At 34.8% G+C, this 25,555-nt stretch overlaps 1 protein-coding gene across 1 annotated transcript in view; it reads left to right on the top strand.

Annotated features, from left to right (window-relative positions):
* The first annotated feature begins 1,341 nt into the window (after window positions 1-1,341).
* Window positions 1,342-25,555, top strand: part of HFM1 (helicase for meiosis 1) — a 39,494-nt gene continuing 15,280 nt past the window's right edge. Inside the window, exons 1-20 of the mRNA XM_076338266.1 lie at window positions 1,342-1,412; window positions 1,804-1,925; window positions 3,384-3,705; window positions 4,666-4,931; window positions 6,446-6,493; window positions 8,251-8,321; window positions 10,485-10,617; window positions 12,871-13,022; window positions 13,385-13,462; window positions 13,601-13,762; window positions 14,207-14,407; window positions 14,490-14,578; window positions 15,498-15,541; window positions 15,633-15,734; window positions 17,825-17,970; window positions 19,486-19,580; window positions 20,397-20,530; window positions 21,445-21,492; window positions 24,342-24,422; window positions 25,051-25,142. Of these exons, the coding sequence (XP_076194381.1) occupies window positions 1,342-1,412; window positions 1,804-1,925; window positions 3,384-3,705; window positions 4,666-4,931; window positions 6,446-6,493; window positions 8,251-8,321; window positions 10,485-10,617; window positions 12,871-13,022; window positions 13,385-13,462; window positions 13,601-13,762; window positions 14,207-14,407; window positions 14,490-14,578; window positions 15,498-15,541; window positions 15,633-15,734; window positions 17,825-17,970; window positions 19,486-19,580; window positions 20,397-20,530; window positions 21,445-21,492; window positions 24,342-24,422; window positions 25,051-25,142 (2,457 nt within the window). The remainder of the gene's footprint in view (window positions 1,413-1,803; window positions 1,926-3,383; window positions 3,706-4,665; window positions 4,932-6,445; window positions 6,494-8,250; window positions 8,322-10,484; window positions 10,618-12,870; window positions 13,023-13,384; window positions 13,463-13,600; window positions 13,763-14,206; window positions 14,408-14,489; window positions 14,579-15,497; window positions 15,542-15,632; window positions 15,735-17,824; window positions 17,971-19,485; window positions 19,581-20,396; window positions 20,531-21,444; window positions 21,493-24,341; window positions 24,423-25,050; window positions 25,143-25,555) is intronic.

Genomic DNA, 25,555 nt, shown 5'->3' with positions numbered 1-25,555 from the left:
TAGTGTGATTTCTAAATTCTAGATTTATTAGTGTTAAGGAAAAAGTGGTAAAACCTGGCAGTGGGGAAGTAGCAGAAATTGGTAGAAGTGGTGTTGCAGACTTACTCTGAAAAGGAGTGTAAAAGGAGCATTGACAGATTTCTTGTTTGAAGTTCTAAAACCTATCTTCTTCACTGTGTTCACAGACAGTTTTGATTACATGCTCTATATTCTGCCGGTATTGTGAAATGTTTTCTGTTTTAAATTTGAAACATTTCTCTGGAATATTTGAAGTTTTACAGCTTCTGTGGAAGAAAAATATTTTTAAAATTTTTGATTCACAGCTGACAGTATACAGTAATTAAGTAAACCTGAATCCTATTTGCAAAGCACTCTAAAATAGATTTTTTTCATATGTTACTAATGAGATGCTGAAATACAAAAGAAGTGTTGCCTTTGGTTTATCTCTGTAGGTAAAGAAAATAGCTCTGCTTTGTTATTTTATCACTAGATTTGGCCTTTATTGAGTTTTATAAACTCTGTTGAAGTTGATTTGGTATTTTACCATTTGTTTCAGTGACTCTAAGATTTTTGACTCAAAAAATCCTTTCTGTGGTATTCTTTTAGTGAGAACTTTGCTCAAACACATAAAGTGTCTAATGCCTAGAGTTGGTGCTTAAATGAAAAACATTTACATTAACTGGAGTATTTTTAAGACTGGTGTATATGATAAATAATTTAGAAATAATCTCTGGTCCTGATGTTTCAGAAGAAAGCAGTTAACAGCATGAAGGAGTTGGGCCCATACTCCAGTTATCCAGGTAAGCAATTTGCATGTAGGTTAAAAAAAAAAATCTGATTTGCTTCTAAAGTAGAATAGTTGTTGGGTTTTTTTAGATAATAAAATAATTTTATTTTGTAAAAATTGACAGAATCTGATCGTAAGACAGATCATATTTTTCCATCAGAACAGAAACAATCTGGAGAAAAAATACATAGTCTGCATGAAAGAATCTTAGCATTAGTCTTAGAAATTAAATAATTTAACATAAACTTTATCTGGATCTTCACTCTTACCTACTTTTTCCCTCTTGACATGGTAATGTAAAGGTTGTTTAAAGTGCTGTCCTGCAGGATTTTTTTGGTCATAAGTAATAGGAACCATATTTTATCAGGAGAGAGATTCTCCTTTTGAAGAAGAATTAAGGATACAGGCAAGAGCTCTAAAAGTAAAAGTCTATAAATTAAGTATTGGCACTTAAAGCTTTCTGTTGCTTGTACAGGTTCAATTCTAGTAATTTCAGTTTCACAGTTCCTTGTGCTGCCTTTTGCAGATTAAGAGACTTCACATTTGATCTAAAAATGTTCAACTCTGCAGACGTGGTCTTTTCATTGGATAATTTATTTTATGAAAGACCCGATACAAGACAAAGGTAAATCTTTATTGTTAAATATATATAATTGTTTTCCAAATTTTTCCACACTCTGAATCATTTTGCAGCAGATATCTTATTTTTTAACTCCCTTTTCTGTCTACCAGTAGAAATGTGGGGCTAGAAATTTCCAGGTTCATAACCCGTACTTTGAAATGTTTTTCCAAGCACATTGAAGTTTGAATGATGCCGCCCTGTATCTTAGGGCTATGAGAAATACAGGTTAGCAGAAGTTTTGTCTCTTAAATTTTCTGTGATTAAAAATCACATGAATTAATAATATTTTTTAGCAGGAGAAACAGTAGGTTGTTTATGATTAGTGATTTTAAGCTAGATGTTGCGGAGAGTGCTTAAAGAATGCTTTTACCCTACATTTGTGTGTTAAAAATAGGTATCTAGAAAATGAAGAGCGTAAGATTTGGTGTATTGCACCTGCTCCAGCTATTGCTGAAATTCCAGCTGCGGAGGAGTTACAGAGGGAACTGGAAAAAAACACAGCCAACGCTCATATGGGTAAATATCATAGAATAGAATCATAGAATCATTTAGGTTGGAAAAGACCTTTAAGATCATCGAGTCAAACTGTTAACAGTGGCAAGTCCCACTAAACCATAATATTTGACATTCATTTTGAATGGCTTAACAAATAATTAGCTTGACAGATAATTCCTCCGCTCTCTTTTAGTGCTGTGAAATACGAAATATTCTAGGTATGCAAATATAGACAAAGAATGTATTTTAGTAGAGAGTGATGGTCTTAACGTATGTTTGGAGTATTAGCAGTCCTCTTTGGGCATATACAGGCTACAAGTTTACTGTGCAGAAGTGGGCAAGGTAAGAAGTATGATCAAAATTTCAGCTACTCCACATTGTTCCATGAAGCATCATAACACAGTGGGAAGCAGCTGTGAGAGCATAATGCAACACATGGATCTGATGACCTGTCTCCCAAGGAACAGAGAGTTTATATCAACCTAACTTTCTTCTTCCCTTTTGGGGCTTTTTTCAAATTGCTATTCAGGAGGCCAAATTTGAATTTGGCCATTGATTGCTGCTAAGTGGAGTATTCCTGCCATCTAGATGTTCACGATCACCTTAAGGAAATTTATTTTAAAGAATTCGCTTGCTTTATCTCCGTCAAGTAGATTTCTGCATTTCTTAGGTGCTGTGCTGATTTATGATATTCTCTATTGAGGAGTTGTATTGCTAAGACAGAAGGGTTTTTTTCCTACTTTACGCAAGGGCAATTCCATTAAGAACTACTCATTCGAATAAACTTTCTGGTGTTTGTAGAATTAGAACTGTTGGGGTTATGTCACAAACAGGCCATTGTAACTTTAAGTTTCTAGATGGATAACGCTGAAATTAATAGGCTGTGGAATAGAGCCGTTCTGTGATCTTGTTGCATTCAATTGCTTATTTCTGCTCTTGCCTTTCTTTTGCTGACGGCAGTGCTTGTATGGTCAGCCAGATCAGGACACCGGTGCTACTGAGAATTAACCCTACAAAATGTGATAATTAACCAAGATGACTATGAAACCAGCCTGTCATTGACATCATTACGAATTTTGACTGTTGAGATTGCAGGGTTTATCTCACAGCTGTTTGTAGTAGGAACTTCAAGCTTGGTCATTGTGTAATTTTTTTAAAAGACTGTCTTCATTGTGGGACAGGGTGAAGAGTTTCTATCTTACAAACTATTTTGTAGTTCTGAGGCATAGTTTTGCTCCGTTACTTTGTATAGGAAGCATAGAAAGGGACCCTATTTTTACAGCTTTTTAATTGACCACAGATGATTGCATTCATCAGCATGAGTCATAAAATATACACTAAAGTTCTTGCAATAAGGTAGAAATATTGGTTCATATAATATACGTGAATTTGGCTTATTCTGTGTGGAAAATATTTAATAAAATTACTATGAATAGGAATACGAGTATTAATAGAAATAATAATTTATTGTTTTTGTAGGAGGGAGAAGGCACCGGAATTTTATACAACAATGTAAGAGTAACACTGAGGAAGTAAATGATAAATCACCAGCACCTGTTCATTTTGGCATAGCCTCTGAAAAAGAAGTGCTCCAATTAAGTGTAGGAGAAAGAGAGAAAATTAGCTTTCAGCATGAAAGTCTGAAAATGGTTCCATGGTTTCTCTCTTCTGACCAAGATAAATCTAAATCAGGAACAGGGGTTTCTCAGCAACCTGGTGCAAATTTTTCACAAAATAAAATACTAAGTAATTTTACAGAAAACAATGATGATGAGAGTGTCCATTCAACATTAAGAAAAAGGTACGTGTCTAGTCAATTCTGATAATTTATCAACTGTCAGAGATATTACTATTTTAGATACATTTGTTAAACGCAGAGTTTGGGATCCTTCAATTGAAGGTACTTTAACAGGGCTCCAGACACTGATTCTTTTCAGTATAAGGAAAAAAGATGTTTCCTTTTGGCAGTATTTTAGTACTGTAATTAAATGTGTCGTGAGCTCAGCCTCTTTTATGAGAAGAATAAGGATGAGATTTGTTGCTTTAATTTTTTATGCTGAGGGTGGTGAAGCACTGGCACAGGTTGCCCGGAGAGGTGGTGGATGCCCCATCCCTGGAAACATTCCAGGTCAGGTTGGACGGGGCTCTGAGCAACCTGATCTAGTTGAAGATGTCCCTGCCCATGGCAGGGGGGTTGGACTAGATGACCTTTAGAGGTCCCTTCCAACCCAAACTATTCTATGATTCTAATTTTAAAGAAATCGTTAGATGACAAAGGTTTTTTAAAATATTTAGTTCTTTATCCATGTGGCAACAAGCAAGAAGGCTAAGATCACTTGCTTTTCAGAGCAGAGTTCAGCCAGCCAGGAATACCTTGAGCAGTTCTCAACATGATTTCAGCGCTGCCTGGGAGGAGGGGTTTTACAGATAAGCTCCTCTTCTATGCCCAGCTCTTCTCATTCCTCAGAACCTGTATGTCTCTATTGTTTTTAATTAGGCAGAGATTGACAGTTAATTTGCTGTTGGGATTCAGAGCCCATCTGGACAGGTGGTTTATTTCGGGTTCTTTCTGGAATGAAAGTAAAGTTAAAATGTACCTTGAAACGTGTTTTCTTCAGGTAGAAGAGCGCCAACTCAAATAAAATTAGATACAAACTTTTCTTACTAGTTCTGCTTCTAATACAAACATACATATTTTTCAAATATTAGAGAAACTGTATAACATTAGAACCAACTAATAAAAATCCTGGATCTTTTGCAGCTTATTTAAAATGTCTGGTTATATGTATAAAAATACAGAACCTAAAGATAGTTCTGTGGATGTGAAAGAAATTGATACTTACTTAAATACAAGTGAAAACATGAAAGAAGTGAGAAAAGAAGGTTTATGGAGAAATAATCATCATGCTCCAATAACTAAAGACTCAGATTTTACTCTGCATAGGGTAAATGATGGGGACATTGCATCTAAAAATGGAATTAAAATGAAATCATTTTCTAATGCTTCAGAGATTCTGGATATGACAGGTAATTATTATTACTCTATTTCAAGAAAAATAGTTCAGTGTCTGTCTTTGGTATATGATAATAATGGATATCCATGATCTGAGGTAGAACAAAGAACATTTTTCCACCACCTCAAGGTGAAATAATTGGCTAAACTTCATAGAAGATATTGCAGTTCTATGGAACTTAATTGCATTGTTGTTTAATATGAGCTGGGTAAACAATTTGTGAAGAAGAGTCGTGTTTTCAAAAGTGCTAAGTCATGTAAACTTTTTTGAAAATGTCACTTCAAATCAGTCCCCTAAACAACTTGAAAAAGAGCAGCCTCGTCCCTTCATGTGGTAAATAGTCTCATCTTCATCTGAAACCAGAAACTGAAAATGGAATGTTTATTTGTGATGTGGCTCATACTTGTATCTTTATAGAAATAGATTTTAAATAGGAAAAATCTGGAAAATGGAGGAAAGTGGTGAGAATTTTGATGAAATGATAAAATACTTGTTTTAGAAATTGTTTTTTAATAGTTTTTAAATATGTGTGGTTTGTGTCTAGGTTTTAAGCTTTTGGGACAGGGATTCATTGCATCTGTAGAATGTACCTTGTGTACCTGGCTAACTGCTACAGAAATATGGAATAGAAAAATAGTTCTAGCAGAAAATTGTAGGGCAGAGCTGTGGCTTAAGATGGGATTTGGAGGCTGGTCAGGAATGGAAAACATGATTCCTGTCTGATTGCCTTCTGAGCATCAGTGACTGGATTTATGGATGAGGGGAGAGCAGTGGATGTCATTGACTTCAGCAAGGCTTTTCGTAGAATCATAGAATGGTTGAGAAACACTGTCTTCCACAACATTCTTGTATCCAAGTTAGGATATTAGGAATGGATGGACAACTGCATGGGTAAAAAAAATGGTTGGATGGTCAGGCTCAGAGGGTGGTGGTTAATGGGTCACACTCTGCCCACGTGCCTGCCACAAGTGGAGTACTGCAGGGGTCTGTCTTGGAGGAGGGATCTCATGAAATTCAGTTGGGATGAATGCAAAGTCCTGCCCCAGGGAAAGAGAAGAACCCCTGGGGTTCCCCTGGGATGGACTTACTGGGGGCAGCTCTGCAGAAAAGTGCCTGGGGTCTGGCGAACGGCTCGCTGAACATGAGCAAGCAGTGTGCCCCAGCAGTAACGAAGGCCAACAGCATCCTGGGCTTTGTTAACAGGAGCAAAGCCCAGAAGTTGAGGGAAGTGATTATCCTCTTCTTCTTGGCAGTTTTGAGACCACGTCTAGATACTGCATCAAATTTTGAGCCTCTGGTACAGGCAAGACATCCTTAAACTGGAGTGAGTTCAGCAAAGGGCCACCAAGATGGTCCTTTCAAATGATGAGCTTGTGACCTCCCTATCCTGTCAGCTCCTTCTGTATCGCTTGGACCTTGTTATAGCCTTGCAGCTCCTCACAGAACACATAGCTTGGGGTCAGGAAGATATTTTTCATGGTTGAAAACAAACCTGGTTTTATAAATTTACTACTTTTATTTCTTTAGGAACTGCAGGAAGAAAACTGGAAATTTTGAGGGCCGTTACAGAAATACGTATCCTTGTATTTGCTGTATCTGATTTATTGATTTTATTACAATACTTCTACATTTACAAAATAATAGTGTTTAATTTGTAGCCATAGGAACTCATGTATTACACTGTAATAGTTTTGATTTGTAATGTAATGCTGGAAATCAAATGATGAATAGGTGTTTACCCTTTGGACTTCCAAAGCTAGAATGAAAATAGGACAACTTATAGATCATTCATTGCTAAGCAAATTTATTCTTATTTCAAACATTCAAATTTTATCCTCAAAACTGTTTATTTTTAAAATGTAAAATTTTTAGTTTGCGTAATATATATTTGAGGCCAGAGTTTATATGCAAAGGCACATATACACATATATCCTCATACACTTTAAATAAAGGAAAAGTGAATTAGTGTTTAGGCTTATTAGGAAAACTGAATCTTACTTTTTGTCCCATTTGCTTAGGAGAAAATAAACTTCATATATTCCTTATAGGTCTGTATTTATGTTGTAGTGTGCATACAGTGTATTTCCATTCTTTAAGCAGATTTTACAATAATTTTCCCTCTTGCCCCTGCCTTGAACCCATAACATAATTAACCGTCCATCTATATCTGTCAAAATTTTTTTTGTTTTTTTTTACACTGTCTTTTCAATATTTTGTGTCTAGTAACCTGTCAAATGGCAGGTTAAATATCAGGAAGAGGAAATGTCTAAATTTAGGCAACTTAAATTCATGTGAATAGATTTAAGAAGTGTCATAATTTCCAAAATGAGTAAGGACTCGGTTGTTCTGATGTTGCCAATTACAGATAGAGTCAATGTTCTGCATTTTGAAAATAGATCTTATTTAGAGAGGTAATTTTAGAGAAGTCTTTAAAAAAAAAAAATCCTTATTTTCTTTAATATTACTTGCTTATCTTTACCCATTTTTTAATGTTTATATTTAACTACTTTTATTACTTGTTTTACTCCTTTTTCTTTTCCTTTTTACTTAGTCTTTTAATGTAACATCAATCTGAGGCCCCAGCAGTTCATTGTTCTTGTTACTGTTGGTGTTATGTCTGACTGTGTGTGCATTCTCAGCCTGATCGGATGGTTACAGTTAGTCTGCTGGTGTGGCTTCAATGCAAGTCCAGACAAGGATCAACTCACTCATTTGGATTTGTAATGTAACAATCCTCTTTCCTCTTACTCACATTTTAGATAAGAACGTTGTTGTCTGAAGAATACACAATATTAGCAATTGAAAATATCTTTAAAACCACTGTCAGCACTAAGAGATTGTAGGTGAATTTCTTTGCTACTGTTATGACTGGACATACAATATTATGCTAATTAATATGTGGTTTATTACAAATAAAATGTGACCATTGACACTTTAGATGTGCTAACAGCAGCACTCTGCTTGCTCTTGTAGCTGGTTTGCAGTGTAGAGTAAAGCTTTTGTCCCTTGCAGTTTCACATTCCATAATTGTACGCCATTCCAGGAAGGCCTACGCCAGGGAGGAGGTTCTTGATTATTGGTATAATCCTGAGAGCGCTCAAATAGGTAGTGGGTTTTTTGGTGAAGTGGAATATATGGCACACCAAGAATCTAAATAAAGTTACTAAATCATTTAATAAGTTACTTTTTGATAATTTTTTACAAGCCTGTATGAGTGAAAGATTATTGTTTTATGTTTGCATTTAAATTACAAGAAAGAGATGCATTTTACAGTTTTAAAATAAAATTTATAATTTTCACTCTATTGTTTTCAATTCCTTAATGCTGTCAAGCAACCCAATTTAGAAGTATTTTTAAGGAGTTCCCATATTTTAACTATGCACAGTCAAAAGCTTTGGATGATGTAAGTATGAAGCATTAGCTGCAGCTGCAGGAAGTACTTTGTAGATAAATTTAAATGATACTTTGATATTCAGAACTTAAAAGGGGTTAGAAAACTGTAATATATTTAGAACCTTTTCCTGGAATAGTTGAGCAGGGTTGTGCTTAGCTGGGAGAAGAGACCAGAAGTACTTTTAAAAATGTTTTTCTCAGTTTTAAATACATTTGTGTGAAGATGTGAATTGTATGTGTATTTATGCATAATTAGTAATATTTTTTTAATGATTTTCACAGGAAGATTAAGAAAAGCAGAGGTTTAGAGAAGGCTGTCCCTTTGGAGAAGTGATGTTTGTCCATGCCCTTTTTATCAGCTATGCTCTTTCTTTAAAACCTGAAACTTCTTTTGAAAGCAACCGATTTGAGAAAGATGGTATTATAGGTATTGCAGAGAGGAGATACAGGTTCCATCAGAGTCTTCAACAGAGCATTTGAAATATTTATTCAACTCTAGGGGAAATACCAGTGTCATTCACAAACATTTCTAAGCATGTTTTTTAAGCTACTTTTGATGTTGCAAATATTTTTGTTTGAATTTCTTACCCACTAAGTAAAGTTTTATGAAGAGAAGATTTTTAAAACGGTGCTTATATGAACAGAATAATCTTGTATTTAAATTATATGGGCAGCTGTATTTTTGCTTTTTTCCTTACATTTTTAGTTTTATGCATAGATTTGGGGTATTTTTCCTTACTGCCAAATTTGTGTTTATTTTCTGATAAGGGTTATACATCGTATTGGCCTGTAAAATAATCTTGTGTGACTCTGTTCCTAGAATAATGGAAAACCACAGCTGTAGGCAAGGTTTACTTTTGTGAAAGTTGCGAAAACAGACTTCTCAGGGCAGTAGTTTTTAAAAAAAAACAAATTTTTTTTTTAAATGGCTCATGTATTAGTACTCCTAAATATAAACTTGTTTGTAAAGTACCAGCAAGGACAAGGTTTGCTTATCACTCATGTATAAGACATGACTTATTGTTAAAAATTAAGATAAATCAGCATATTAAAAAGATAATGGTCTTGTATATTTATTTTTTTTAATTGGTTAAGCTTGCAAGGTTCAACTTGGTAGCAACTCTGTGGTTCCAAGAAATAGGTTGTAAGTATTCAACTTGGTAGAATTTCTCTGGTGGATTCACAGTGAGTGTTACAAAGGATTATTTAACAAATATCAGGGAAAATTTTGTATTCGTACAGCATTCATACTTCATTGATTTTTGTGAGCATTGGAAAACTGGAAATGGTAGATGAAGAACACAGGTAATTCCTGCAACTGTTCAGCAGTACTGTCAGCGTCAGTCATTGCTACAGTTATTTATAAATCAAGTGCTAGGTGATTCCCATTCATCCTTGTGAGCTCCTAACAGTTACAGAATAGTTTTAGAACATTAACAGCTAGAAGGAAAGGAAAAAAGAATGAGAATAGCAAAATCCATGAGGAGTTGGGAGGGAAGGAAGGAAATGAAGCTGCACAGAACGTGCTGCATGGAGGGAGGGTGGGTGAGTGACACTGTGGAGGAGGAAGGAGGGTAGAGTCAACCTGGTCAGAGGAAAATGAGGGAACCTGACATGGACGTACCTGGCTTCTGAATTGGTGCAGGATGGAATGTGGGGGAAGGAAGGAGCATAGTCATACAAAATCTACTTTCATCATTACTGAAAACTTAACATTCTTTTAAAATGATAGATATTCAACAATGTTGGAATTTTGAATGTAGACTGAATTACAGAAGGAAAACAAATTGCACTTTGAATTTGAGCACAAAATACCTCTTTCTGATGAGCCTACGTATGGTTGCAGTGGGACATAGGCAGTGATTCTGTATTAATGTCATCTAAGGCTAGATACTGTTTTTTTTGTTTGTCGCAGAATGGTAGACTTCATTACATAATAACCTTAGATGAACATTATCTCGTGTATGTTTCTGTGGCAGATGTGTAGCAGATGATGTTCTTTATTTTGCTGTAACTTAAGTTCACATCTAATACAAAATTTTTTAGAGGACTACATATATCAATGTAATAATAATTTCCTTGTGTCGTTTTCCTGTAGACAATGCTTCTGGAATGTTTGAATAGGTACAATGGATAGCTGTGTTACATTTACTACTTTGCAATTCTTTCCTAGCTTCTTTATACAGATAGGAATTTTGTGATTTGTGCTCCGACTGGCTCTGGAAAAACTGTAATGTTCGAGCTAGCTATTACCAGATTACTCATGGAAGCCCCACTGCCTTGGTTAAATATTAAAGTTGTTTACAGTAAGTATTATACAGCTTTAAACATTTTGGTGACAGCAGTAGAAAATGTCATTCTGTAAATGTGGAGATCTGGAGTGAGTGCTTTAATAATACTGAAATATGTTAAGAAATTGTGACCTACCTCATTCTTTAAAAAGTTGTTTCTTTTAGGGTTTGTTTATTTGTGATACCGTTGTAACTATTATTAGTATTTAACAGCATTGTGTAATTGTAGTGTTCAGCATTGCCTATAAAAATAAAAAAATCTTGTGAAGAGTTTGCCCTCTAAGAAGGCAAGATGTACATGAAAAGGGAAGAAGGAAGCAAAGCAAACTAAAACAAATTCTTAGTGGCAGAGTCAGAAATCATGCAGTGTCTTTTGTATGCCTCTCTGTTGCTCTGAGATGAGGATCAAATTTTCCAATATTCACTTGCCTGGCAAGGTTTCATGCTAACTGTTGCTTTCTGTCTACTAGTTCAAAAGCAACAGAGCTGTGGTCTTCATGAGTTTAATTGATCAAATATTTTCATTAGTTCCTATATAGAAGATAGTCACAACAATTACACTTTTCTTTCCTTCCTGGAGAATTGAGTTCATATCATGTAAGTCAGATTAAATTGGTGGTTTTGTCCCAGTTTTAATTAATTCACACAGTGATATATTTGTATATTAATGGTTAATCTTTATATTTACAAAAGTTTCAGCCTAATTTTTTTTTTTTTTAAATTCCAGTGTGTTCATATTCTTACAATAAAGCTAGTGTTGATTTAGCGTTTACTGTGTATTGTAAACAGATCTTCTATAAACAGGCATGTATTATAGTTTCTCTGTCAGTGGATCGAGGTGGAGCATTTCAGTGTACTGTAATGTTTTTGATTGCCGTGGTAGAATTGATACAAATTGGCTGGTTGGAACTTTCAGTAAGGAAGCAGTTACCTGCTGGTGGAATTAGATCTGCTGACCTTTCCAGGTTCAATGATGATGGAGAAGGAGACGTGTCAGTTTTCCGAATGTTGGAACAGATTATGAATGTTAATCAGATTATGTACTGCTGGAGCGTGCTCTGGTACCTGGTTCGTCAGTGGCTCAATGTATGTTAATTAGCTTGCACTAGTTGTGTAAATTAGAGTTGCTTCCCAGTAGCTTTAACACATGCTAAGGATTGGTGACTGAAGTTCTAGGAGCGATCACTAGCTGCTTGCATTCTTGCATAGCAAAAGATTATTACTTTGGCGATTTTGCGAGTTACTTGCTGGTAGCTTGATCAACATTCTGGAGCTAGTGATTTCCCCTGCTTTATAGGCCACCGATACACTTAGGAGATTTTATGCTCCTTTGTGAAGCAGAAACTGGTTCTTTAAATCTCTTCATTTTAGGGATCACTTGTCAGCTGATACGCAGAAATGGTTCATATTTCAGTGGCTCTAGCCTAGAATGTAATCACTGCAAGATCTATTTGCTGTTTTCGGATCATGTGTAGATCACTTCTTCTTTCACTTAAATCACAGCATTTTCCATATAGATTACCCATCCAGTATAGACTTACATGTGTTGCTACTATTAGTCCTTGTAGAGAATTACTTCTGATTTCTAGAAATCAACCTCCATCTGCTAAAGAATAGTATGTATCCTCAGGAAAAAAAAATTATGAAGAAACATTGTTTTAGGAGTCTGTTCATGAGGACCAGCATCAGAACTGCTACCTGCTGTGTTAGCTGCTCGGCATTACCCTGACTACACTTAACTGTACATTTGGGTTTAGATAGATTTTGATCTCTTCTGGTATTCTATCTCTTGCTCGTGGATGGTTTCTCATTTATAACCGCTTTTTTTTCTGAATACAGAGTGCTCAAATCATTCTGAACTGGAATTTGTATGATCTTTCATACAAATTCATAGAAAGGATGTATTTCCTATGGTTTCTTCGATCTGTGAGAAAACATTTGATAGCTGAATGATTGTTTCCATGTGGGACTGAGGAAAAAATCAGGATTAAGAGAGGGCATAAATAACCTTAATTAATGGTTTCTGTTTCTGATTGCTGATAGGGAAGAACTGGGGCCCAAAGCTCAACATTGATCTGTGCACGTGGAATGGGGTAATAAGTATAATAATACCAGTTACAAATTTTATGGTTTTGGTAGCAAAGCTGAAAATTAGGGAAATTAAATTCAAGAAGACATCTTAAAAATGTATGCATTTAGCATCTTTAGCAATACAGTTGAAGATTTGGTTTTCATGATATAACTCCGATTATTTTGTGTTATTTTTAGTGGCTCCAATAAAAGCTCTATGCAGTCAACGTTTTGATGATTGGAAAGAAAAATTTGGACCTATAGGACTCAGCTGCAAGGAACTGACAGGAGATACAGTGATGGATGATTTATTTGAAATACATCATGCTCACATTATTATCACTACACCTGTAGGTTTCAATTCCAATTCTTACAAAAACCTAAAATAAGCAGGCATTAGTAGTCTACTAATTGTATGCTACTAGGACTGCTCCTTTTTTTTTTTTGTAATAAGTAGTAATTTTATGATCCTTATGCTTGCCTGCACACTGCTGTGCATACTATTAGTTCATATAAACAACAATTAGTAATATAATAATGTGCCGGACGAAGCATACATGACATCAGCTTGAATTAATTTAACTGATTTTATTTAAAGATTTATTAAAGTTTAGGCATGTCTGCCTGTACTCTGCTTCTGGCATATGTTGGCCTTTAAAACATCTTTCACCTTCTGTTGTTGTTTTGTTGTGGTTTTTTTTTTTTCTCCTAGGAAAAATGGGATAGCATGACTAGAAGGTGGAGAGACAACTCTATAGTCCAGCTTGTACGACTGTTTCTCATTGATGAGGTAAGAAAATTAATGTTTTATGTGCACTGTTTTTGTTCTTGAAGATAAATGTTATATTTTCTAAGTTTCCTTTTATTTAACACATGTCTAGATTGTAACTGGAGAAATATTTTGCAAATCTTTTAAAATTCCTACTAGGTGCATGTTATAAAGGATGAAAGCCGTGGTGCAACATTAGAAGTTGTAGTCAGTCGGATGAAGACTGTTCAGTCTTCTCTTTGGCGTCTTTTAGAGAATCATGACACTGTTCCTCCCTTGAGATTTGTAGCTGTTTCTGCAACAATCCCGAATGCTGAAGATGTAAGAGTTAAATTTTAACTGTATTTTAATTAATGTAGCTGTATTTTATAAAATTTACCTGGAGTTATAAATTCAGATTGATAATAAAGTTGTCATTTTGAAGCTGTCAGCTGAAGACAGCTGTGAGGTTGATGTTAATGTAACAAATGACCTACAACCATATGGAACTATCAGCCAAGTATGGACATGCTTCAGTTTTAGATTTCTGTTTGTTATTTTTGTCTCTAAGTACAAATCACAACAGACTTGAGATTTCAGTCCGAATTATATTGGTCCTGTAGAAAACAGAACTTCACCTATGATTTTAATGATAAAAGCAATGTCAGATGTGTTAATAGTTTACATGTGACAAAAGCCAAGTTAATTATTGTGTGATGCAGATAGAGAAGAGCATGATTAAAAGCAGAAATTTATCATTTCCATTCTATTTCTTCTTTTTTAAAGATTGCAGAATGGCTTTCAGATAGTAAGATGCCTGCTGTATGTCTGAAAATAGATGAGGATCAACGACCAGTGAAGCTACGCAAAATTGTTCTTGGTTTTCCTTGCAGTGACAATCAGACAGAATACAAATTTGACTTAACTCTTAACTACAAGATAGCTAGTATTATACAAACATACTCGGAACAAAAACCAGCACTTGTGGTACAACAGCTTTTTTTTTCATCATATTTGAAATTATTTATTTCTTAAGTGTTGATTCAAAAAAATCTTTTCTTATTTATAGTTTTGTGCCACAAGAAAAGGAGTACAGCAGGCTGCTTCTGTTCTTGCAAAAGATGCTAAATTTCTACTGAGTATAGAACAGAAACAAAGGTATTTTTATATTTGAGTTGTTAATAAGTGTTTGTGTGTTTTAGTAAACCTGTGACATCTGTGAAGAAAGCTGTTGAGCTAATACAGTTTCTAGCAGAGGAGTGTCTGCAACTAAATCATCATCACAGCTGACAGACTTTTTGGTAAATTGGCATTCTTCTTGGGAAGTTTTATTTGCTTCTCAGATTTTTAGGATACTTTTCACAAACATTAAGCTGTTTCTAAAAGTTGCTTTCTAAACATACAAAGGTTAATTCCTATGGACCTATAAGGCCTTGTAGTGCAAAGATTAAGCATATGAATAGTGGAATTGGATGTGGTCTTACTTGTGATTTAAGTTAAGCCATAAGAAGTCTTTGCATTACCAGATACCTTTAAATACAGCCCTGACGCGTATTAATTATTTTTTACTTAAGGGTTGCATAGTCATGGCAGCTGCAGAAGCTACTTCCTGATTTTGGACCTCAAACATGGTCTTCTTTGCCTTATGTGAACAGCACATCTAGATTGTAGGTCGTGACTTGGAAAGATGACCAGGCTGGAAAGGCTGCCACAGCTGCCCCAGAGAGTCAGTTTGTTCCCTTTCTGAAGATGGGAAAGGTGGTGGTTGAAAATATCCAAAGAATGTATATTTAAAAAGTTATTTTAAGACTATGTCCTTTTGATAGTCTAACATGTAGTTGAAAACTAAGAACATCCTTAAAAAGCACGAATGCAGTAGAACTATGGGAAAGTATGTAAAAAATATACATGTCAAGGAATACATCTTACAATCTTTGGTGGTGTAATTGTGTATCTAGTTTCAAGTGAAGCTTTATTTTTGCATTTTAAAAACATACTTGCATCTTTGTATATTCTACTTACATTAGTGAATCTGTTTTGTGACTTCGAAGTATTCATATTTTTGTGTGTTGCATAGATTACAGAGGTCTGCAAATTCATTGAAAGATTCCAAACTGAGAGGTAAATATAACCTACTACTTCTCTGCTCTGTGAATGAATACTTGCTTGAGTAAATTTAGTCAAGTGACGGATATAATTATTTCATTATCAGATCTTTTAATGTATGGTGTGGCTTATCATCATGCGGGTATGGAGTTATCTGACAGAAAAATAATTGAAGGAGCTTTTGCTGTAGGAGACTTGCCAGTGCTTTGTAAGTAAATTTAACTTCGAAAGTCAAAATGTTGTTAACGTATCCTGAGAAGATTGCAGTTTGGAAGTGGTAATATTTTATGATTGTGTAGTTTGTTTAACCTTTGGAATTACTTTGTGAAATCCAGATAAAGGAGTGTTTGTTTCACATGTGTTTTCACCCTGTGAGTATACATATGCACTGTTACTAAAGACCGTAGAACTGTTCTTTTCAGCATACATGGAGGTCATCCTCCCTCACATGTCTATATAGGTCTGGCCATGTCCATTTCCTTTTCGTACCACTGAGCCATCCTGTTGAGGTGGAGCTCTCTGCTAGTGTGTCTTTCGTCAGAGTTCACATGATGTTTTCTTTGTTTGTGTCCTTTGCAGCAGTGGCTTCCCTGAAGGTAATCTTTCACATTTATGCTTCTTAGATAGGCAGGATACTATTTTCAAACTCCCATGCAATGTGTTTTGACTGATGGGGAGGTTCCTAAGAAACACTCCATCTGCTGTTACCTGAAATGAGAAGGTATCTGTTTGAGACGTGATGGTCTTAAAAGATTCGGACCCTGTGGGGAATTGTCTGTGTGGTTCATATACAACACTGAAAGAGTCATGAATTTTTTCTTCCCTGTACAATGGTCATGACTTGCTATGAAAATTTAAGGTAGATACCCTTACTGTGATCTGGCAACCTTGCTAGAGTCTCAATGACCATGGTATTAAAAAGTCTCTGTATCCCTGCAATCTACTGTACTTTGGCTGCCTGGTGCACTGTGTATGGCTTTGCCAACTGCAGTGCCATTTCTGAAATCTCAGGAGGCCGTGGTTCTACAATTGCTCTTTGCAAAAATAACTTTGAGAGCCTGTGCCACAGCTGAGCACAATGTGAATGTACATATGGACTACACTGAAAGAATGCGAAGGTGCTTATTGGTACTTAAGTCCTTTGAAATTTATAGTTTGTACGAATATTTCAGAATCATCTGAGATACTGGAATTACATTTCTACAGCTGAGGGGAAACTGAAAGACTATGCGGCATATTCCACTTTATATGTCTGTGAGCATGATGGGGGTAGTTTTAACACACCTTTCACAGATACTGCAAAGGGGAAAAATTCTTTGGTCTTGAAATAGAGTGTATGTATACTGACTGTGTGTGTATACGTGTATGTATACACACATGCATACATGGACTGAAGATCTGATTGCACTGGTAAGTAACCTTTCTTTGCAACTTTTTTATGGTTAAGTCATTTTGCGTTGACAAATTTCCCAGTTTGCATAGCATCATAATATGAAAAACAGTAATATTCTCACAAGATGGTATGGTTATGCCTTTAGTTTAGATTGGATTCCTCTTTCCTGATGTACCTATAATTACTAATTTTAGTTCTCCTTTCATTTCAAAAAGAATTGGAAAATTCATTAATACTTTGTTTTCCCAGTGGAATAGTTGTATCAGTTGGCCTGTATAGCTGGCTTTTCATGTTCAATTCCTGCCACCCCATATATTTGTTAGAGAAAGTGAATTAAAAAACATGAGTGTGAGATAATTTGCCACAAACTCGACTGGTGTTTTCCATGTGAGAGTTTGTATTGGTAAAGTATTGTGATAGTATTGGTGGTGATTCTGGTATGGTACCATGGATATAAACGATGCTAATGACTGATGATGTAAAAAACCAATACATTTTAAAGATACTGATCACTACAAAGCAAGATGAAGTCATGGCTGTGTTCAAATATCTATCCATGAAGAAATATGAATAATGTTTCTTCAGTGTGCTATACTGAAGATGGATTGGATTCTGGATTATCTCCAAATGTTAAGGAATGTTTAAATAAAAATATCTGGGATGTAATTTGTTGAAGAATACTCGATGATAAATGAATGCTGATTATTAGATACACAGAAATTGTTAAGCAAATACATGTCTGTAATCTACGTCTAATTCTTTGTGGTGCAGAATGCCCACTGACTTCACTAGAAAATAAGAGCTCTTAGGAATCGGAATTAGCCACTTACTTGCTGCTTGTTTAATGTCTGCCAGACATTTCAGTGGTGTTCATCTTGCAATCAATATACTTTAATCTACTGTAGTTACTACTAGCACCTTAGCTATGGGAGTCAATCTACCTGCACACCTGGTGGTTATAAAGTCCACAATGCACTATGTTGGAGGAGTGTTCCAAGAGTACAGTGAAACTGATATTCTGCAAATGATTGGGAGAGCAGGAAGGCCTCAAGTAAGTTAATGCTATATTATATTGATGGTATCTATAGGCGGATCAGTAGAAACTATTCTTGGCAAAGAAACTACAATGCCAAGAATTTTACTGCAGCATTTGGTTTTTAAAGGGTTGTTATTAATAGTTAAATTACTCCTGGTTAACTTCTTAATTGAGAAAGAAATGTTTGCTTTTGTATTGTCCACTAAAAAGTACTGCTTCACTTTGCTGTGGAAAAAGATCTAAAGATTACATTTGGGTTGCATTACGAATGGGGATTAGAGAAAAAGTAGAAAGCTGGCAAACAACTTATAAATTGCATGATAAAAATTCTGGAATTTTGAATAGTATAGAGAGCAATGTGCTTTTGTTCTCATACCATCAGAACAAGAAAAAAATCTAATTAAGTTGGAATTGGGGTAGAGGGGGAGGGTCAGAAACACTGCCTTCAAAAAGCTGTTTCATTTTGCTTCCACAAGAGGTTGCTGATGCTAAGAATGCTGTGTTTTAGAAAGGGTTTAGACGTTGATTTCGTTGTAAAAAGGAGGGAGGGGAGGGGAGGGCAGAATTTAAAAATGGTTCTTTTAATTATACCTCTTGAAAGTCTCCAAATCATTTATGTTAAATCTTACGCTTTTAAGTCTTCTAATTTTTAGAAATACAGATAAAGCCTAATACAGGAGATAGCTTACCCCACATTTGTCTCCAGAGGCTGCCTATATTAGCCACTGTGGTGTGTTGTGTACATGAAAGTATTTTATCTGGACTGAAGATCTAAACTAGTATGGAAATTCCTATATTCCTAACTTCAACTGATTTTTTTGTTTTGTTTTTTTTTTTAACTAGCGATTGTAATTCAGTAAGATTTTTAAAGTTGTGACTCGGAATCCTAAGCCGCTTCAACTTTCTGAGTCAAGACCTGGAATATTTACCAAGATCTGCCTTTAAGTATTACATACACTAATCTGATCAAAAAAATGGGAAAGTCAGGAAACTTCTCATACAAAAACCAACAAATCAGTCTAACAGTATTTTTTGCATTACAAAACAAAACAATTAAGTGAGGTGGCTTGAGAGTAGATGATGAAGATTATAAGAAATGACTGTAAAAGGCTTGACTGTTCATTGAAGACTTTCTAATGTTTGGAGATTACCGATGAGAGTTCGTGTCAGTAAATTATTTTCTGTGGTTGTGATTAGGAATCCTTTCCTTAGCTGTGGACCTTGTAAGGAGGTCAGTAATGGTTCATTTGTGTTGTTTCTCGACATGTGTCTCTTATATGTGCATTAGCACGTACAGGCTGGTGCGCTGACCTGCCTGCCAGCAATGGCTGAAATCCCAAGTTCTACTTGCTACCCAGATGAGTTAGAACTTGCCTTTAAGTTAGAGAGGCCTGGGCGTTCAACAGCCATTTCAATAAGGATTTTAAGAAAACAGTTTTAATCGTTTCAACAGATACGTGATGCATGTTCAACTGGAAATTTTTTGCTGAGAGCTAGAGAGCAGTTTTTGTTTGTGGTTTTATTTTTCAGTTTGACACTACAGCTACAGCAGTTATTATGACTCGTTGGAGTACAAGGGAGAAGTATATACAGATGTTAAATAGTGCTGATATAATAGAGAGCAGGTAACTAAGTATTTTTATAAGATTATGTAGATAGTAGCAATGTTTCATAGTTTCTACAGAATGTGTTTTTTCAGGTGGGATTTGGGGTTGGTTTTTTTGGTCTATTTAGAAGAAATTTAAGAAAAAATTAAGGAAAATCAAATCAAGCTATTCAGAAGTTAACAGCCTCTGTTTTATCAGCTAAAAACATCTTTAGAACATCTTGAACTTCATAAAAAAAAAAAAAGTTGTAGATTCCTGCTGGAAAACTGAAGATACTGAAATAGTACAAAGACAAAAAGCAAGAATTGAACCCAGATCATGTCTCTGAAATCTTAGATGATAGAGTCTGGAAAATACCAGGCTACAGAATTCACTTGATATGAACAGAATATCAAGAGAAATATGTAGGAAATTTAAGACATTAAAGGGTAAAACAGGAAACTTTGCTCATGTAATTTTGTTAAGGTTTAATTTTTCAAATATATTCAAAATATCAACACTGTGCTGTGTATGTAGCTTTGTTTTCTAAATAATTGTGAAACCACAGTTGACAGAGTTTTTTTTATTTTTGCTTGCTGGACATTAAGCCATAACAAACAAATTACATCATTGATTATTTACATATTCTTTACTGTTTTCTATTGATTTCACTGATTAAAGTGAACAGTTGACAGTAAAAAAAAAAAAAAAAAAAACAACAAAAAACAAATGAAAATTGCTGTGGTTTTGGGGGAGAGGTTAGTTTTGTTTTGTTTTTTTCCCAAAAAATAGTTTTAGCACTTTTTTACTAATAATTGGTAAATGTACTTACCATTTTTTTTCTTTTTTTGCTAGCTTGCACAGGCATCTTGTTGAGCACTTAAATGCAGAAATAGTGCTGCATACTGTCACAGATGTCACTGTAGCTTTGGAATGGATACGATCAACGTTCTTGTACATTAGAGCCTTAAAAAATCCAGCTCATTATGGTTTGTTGTTTTTTTCTTAATTGACCTGAATTATGACACTAGGATGTCTTGTATCCATATTATTTGTTTCTTTTGTTTTCTTATGGACTATTATTTCATAAGGGGTTGAAAACAAGATGTGTAATATGGCCTGTAACATTTTTAGGAACAACAGTTTCAGTTGCTTTAATATAAGTAATAGGAGTTTCAGCATGGTATAACGTTTAAAAACTGTGAAGACGACATTTACAGCTTCATAATGATCAATTTCTTTTGATCTTAATATATTGGACCATGTATTAATGTAGTATCAAGCCATAAGGTACTTTCCAGCACTGAATATGTAATCTGCTGCTAAGAAAAAAATGTGTCTAATATTTCATAGTTTTTCTAAAACAAAGTTTCAATAATCTTAATGCTGGTGTCTTCAATTTGTCTTGTCCGGAACAGTCTCTCAGTCCCCAGCCCTGACCATATCTTTGTTCCTGTCCACTTGCTCTACATCCGATTATGAAGTTATTGGGTGCTTGCTGGAGACAATTTTTTTTTAAGGATTTATAGATGGGACTGGAACATAGTACATCTAGTACTTGAATGGGTGTTAAAATTTAGGTGGCTTCCTGTATTCTAAAATATGAAAACTCTACATGTGAAGTTTCTCACTGACATTTCTGCAACTTTTAGGACCCTGATGTTTTACATAGGGGAATATCTGCAGCTTTTGCCTTTGCCCATCTGTTCTAACAGCCATTTATTGATACTTAGATACTTATACTATGTAAGGCTTTTGACTTGTTCCCAGTGTAATAAATATTTACAAATTTTTCACTTTGGGGTATTTGGCTCCCAAAAATCAGCAGATCAGTTTTTATGGGTAATGATATTGAGGAGGTATCATTGTATTAGATTAAAAAGCCATTTGTCTTTTCATGAAGGTTTTTCATCTGCATTGCATAAAATTGGAATTGAAGCAAAATTACAAGGTAAGTGGCTTTTAAGCTTTTTTCAGTAAAATGTTACATTTTAGGGCAGGTTCATCCACGTTTATTATATATCTCCATTGATTTCAGTAGATCATTCACAGAACAAATGTAATTTACTATGTTGTGCTATTGATTTTATTTAATTATTAGTATTTTTGAAACACTATCAGTACATTTTGACTGGTGGAAAAGTTTTTCTTGTATAGAGGAAAAAAATTAAATGCCTTTACCTACCTCATCTCCATATACATTCTCAGAAATAGAACTACACGCAGAGCACTTTAATTTTGATTGCTTGTCATTCTTCCTAATTTTCCTTTGATTGATCTCATTTGCTTTCACTTTCAAGAAAGCCCTTTTCAGAAATTGTCATCTTCCCTTCATCATAAATTTAGCCTTGAAAACAAAGGATGTAAAATGTAAACTTCTTCACCTTCAGAAACAGTTTCAAATTGCATGATTATAGCATGTTAGGCAGCAATAATAAAGAGCAGGTGGAGAGAGAGAACACATTATTTTTTTATGATTGATATTTTTACATTGGTCATTCAAAAATGCATAAATAACTTGAAAAAGAAATTTTAGAGAACTCCAGAGTGAGGCAGATCTTGTCCAGTGATGGACTCAGTGGATTGGAGGATAGGAGCAAATCTTAAATTCTGTGTTTTTGTACAGGTAAGTCACAATACTCATGTTGTATAGGTTTGCTATTCAGACATCTGGACTGGTATGATCTGAGAATTCCACTCTCTGACCATGACATTTTGCATTGGAGATGTACATTCTAGTGTATTGTTTGCTTGTTACCTGAAATTTGGCCCTTATGGATTGAATTATTCATTTTGCTTAGGGTGTCAAGGGAAGACTTGCAGTCTTTCAAAGATCTCTGCATTAAGCATTCCATACAATATCAGTCATATCTCAGGTATATGGATTCAGTAGATCCTCTTAAAAATTATTTTGCTATTGTAATTCCAAATTTAGTTTTAAAATTTGCATATGAATAGCAGATGCATAATACAATAGCAAAGAACTAAGAGAATGCAAATACATAATTAAGAAATTGCACTTGCTCTTCAAGTGAGCAGTAATGTGAGAATGAGGCATCCAACTTTACAGATACAAAAAAAAAATTAGCGGCACCATCTTTTTCCTGTAATACTGTAAAAATGACTGGAAGACTACTTTTAAGAGGCTTTTTTTGCTGAGACTTGAATAAAACCCGATTATTGTGTGGTGTGGGTTTTTTTGTTGTTTTTTTTTTTGTTTTTTAAATACTGCTTTTTAGTTATTTACAATTCCATCAGAAAACATACAGCTGACTAAATAGTTTGGGTATCAGTACCTCTCATCTTTAAATATGAAAATAGCATACAACTCTTTTTTTTCTTTTTTTCTTTTTTAATTTATTTGAATGTAAGTTTTCTAGTAGATCCAAAATAAGTATATCAATAAAAGACCACTTGCTAAGATTGTAAGTGGAGTTCTGCAAATCTACAAATGCAGTTTTTTCTCTTCAGTGAAAGTCCTCATGGCCATCATAATTCTGTATAATTGTATACTAGACCAATTGGAACTTAAATATCTGGAGGGGGGCCTGGTACATGAAAACATAGACCGATATATGCCCTGAATTTTGTAGAGCTAGTACTTGAACTCCACTTACACATTTATTAAATTTTACACAGTTGTGTAGAATAATTTGTGATTGATGTTGAGCTCGGTGGATCTATGCCGAGGCTGTTTATTGTGTAAGGGTTTCAAGGACCCATCTCCAGGAATACATTTAGTATATACCGCTTGAAGTCTCCAAATATGGGAGACATCGACTGTGACTTGCAGATAGGAAGAACAGGAGTACTTATCGGTAAGAAAAGTTACCTAGTTCATATGCTCTTTCAGTTGTTTTCTACTTTTTCCTGTCTTTTAGATCAGGACATTTCTGGTTTTGGAATGTATGGAGGGAATGAAGCATGTTGTTACCTAAATAAGCCTTTATGGGAGAAGGCATGGTTTGAAATCACCTCTACAGATAGTGCTAGGGTAGAAGGCTTCACTTACAGATGCTTTTTAGGGATGGATTATATTTCCTTGAAGTGCTCTGATCTTAAAAAACAATCTCTTTTTAAAGTTCCTACAGAAACTAGCTCCTTTTCCCTGCACACATGAAATATTTTGTAGTAATGTTTATAGTTAGTTATGTTTTCATACATTTCACGTGCAATGTGAATGACTTCTGGTTGCTATGGGAACTATCGCTTTGAGTGCTTTCCCAACTTACTTCTAAATTCTGAACATTGTATTAATGTAATTTTTGCCTTTTAATTACCTTGGTTTTGAAAGAGAGAAAACCAAAACTCTTCGGTCATCCTCATGCAGATACCTGACTAAATAAGTTTAGTGAAGTAAATACAAATGCATCTCATACAGTATGAAAATTTATGATGAAGGATTCATAAATACCTGTGGATATTTGAAATTTCAACCATTTAAGTGTTAACACTCTAGCAGCAATCTTTTGCGTAACTGCTGTGGGCTCTCCAGTCTGTCGTGCAGAATTGAATATGGCAGCCTACATTCTGTGCATCTAGTTTATTTTACTTTGCTATTTTTGCTTTACTGAAAAAGAGTTGGGTTGTCCTGTATCAAATATTTTTGAGTGAGCTTTCCCCAGGCAGAAGTTACCCGCCGACTTTAGTAGAAGCAGGATCATATTCTAAAACCTTTACTTGAGTTCAGTGGAATTACTTTGGTATACATTCATTGCAGTTTGATGATGTTTCTGGTTTGTACATAGATAAGTTTTTCTGCATGTACTAAAAATACATATATTTTCAAATTGTCAACAGAACTGTGTTTGAAGAACTTAAATGATTTATCATCTTTTGATTTGATCAGGATGGATGAAGCAAATAATTTCAAACCAACAGGTAACACTTTTTAAAAATAAACTAATTTGCAGAAGTGATGTTGAGTTAGTAGTGAACTACAAAGGGTCACAATTATTGTTGTGACCCATTAATAGGAGTACACAAATGTAGTAGAGAATAGAATCTGAGAGATTGTTTGACTAGAATATATGAGCAGGTTTCTTTAACAAATCGTGGAAGTTCATTCTCTTAATGCTGATCCATGAATAGATCTTCTCTTGTTGCTGGAAATTTCGTTGCAGATTAGGAGAAAATTGTAGGACATTATCACAGGATAATTGGATGTGACACAGTGCAATGAAGGACAGGTTTTATCAATACCTGCTTTTCTCTACAGTCCTCTGCTAGAGGTGGTTGGCTTCTCAGCATCCACAGTTTGCAGTCTGGTATATTAGTGTGAATTCATCTCCGTTGGAGAAAACTGTGACTGGCGCATATTTCTTTCTGCCACTCTATGATGGGGTCAGTAATATCCATCAGACAGCTGGGGGCAATAACATACTGAGTCAGTGGTGGTAAATCTCATGGAGCCCTGTAATAAGAAAATTAATTCAATTTTGTGACTTAAAAAAAATACACTAAAAAAATACTTGGCATTTTTTTTTTAAGGTATATTCTTCTTTTACAGAGACTGGAAGATTGATGGCATGGTATTATATTGCATTTGATACAGTGAAACAATTTTTCACAATTAAGGGAACAGAGACTTTAAATGAATTGGTAATTCAACTTTTTAAATTTACATATGTTCAATTGATTTTAAACAAAATTAAAGATAAGAAGCAGAAGTTTTTATTTCTTTTAAAGAGCTCAGGCTTTGTTTATATAAAGTATAAAGTTTTAGAGAATACATCTAAATAAATTCCATATGGAGTATTTTCGAGGCTTTGTACTCTGAGATCTTTCGATTTCCAACTCTTTCTCCCCTCACTAACCTTGCTTATGAAGATATAAAGTTGCTGAAGCTGTTCTGTTTATGTATTAAACATTGTATTGTATTGTAACAAATTGTTTTGTAGCAAAAACGAGATGCAGGCAGAGCGGATTTTACTTTTAAAGGAATGTTACTGTCTTTATGTTTTAAGTCATTTTCCTCTGTCAGATAACAGGTTGTTATTGCTACTGTTAAGTCA

This window comes from Aptenodytes patagonicus, chromosome 5, assembly GCF_965638725.1.
Source record: "Aptenodytes patagonicus chromosome 5, bAptPat1.pri.cur, whole genome shotgun sequence".
NCBI classification, from domain to species: Eukaryota; Metazoa; Chordata; class Aves; order Sphenisciformes; family Spheniscidae; genus Aptenodytes; species Aptenodytes patagonicus.
This window is presented reverse-complemented; position numbering and strand designations above follow the sequence as displayed.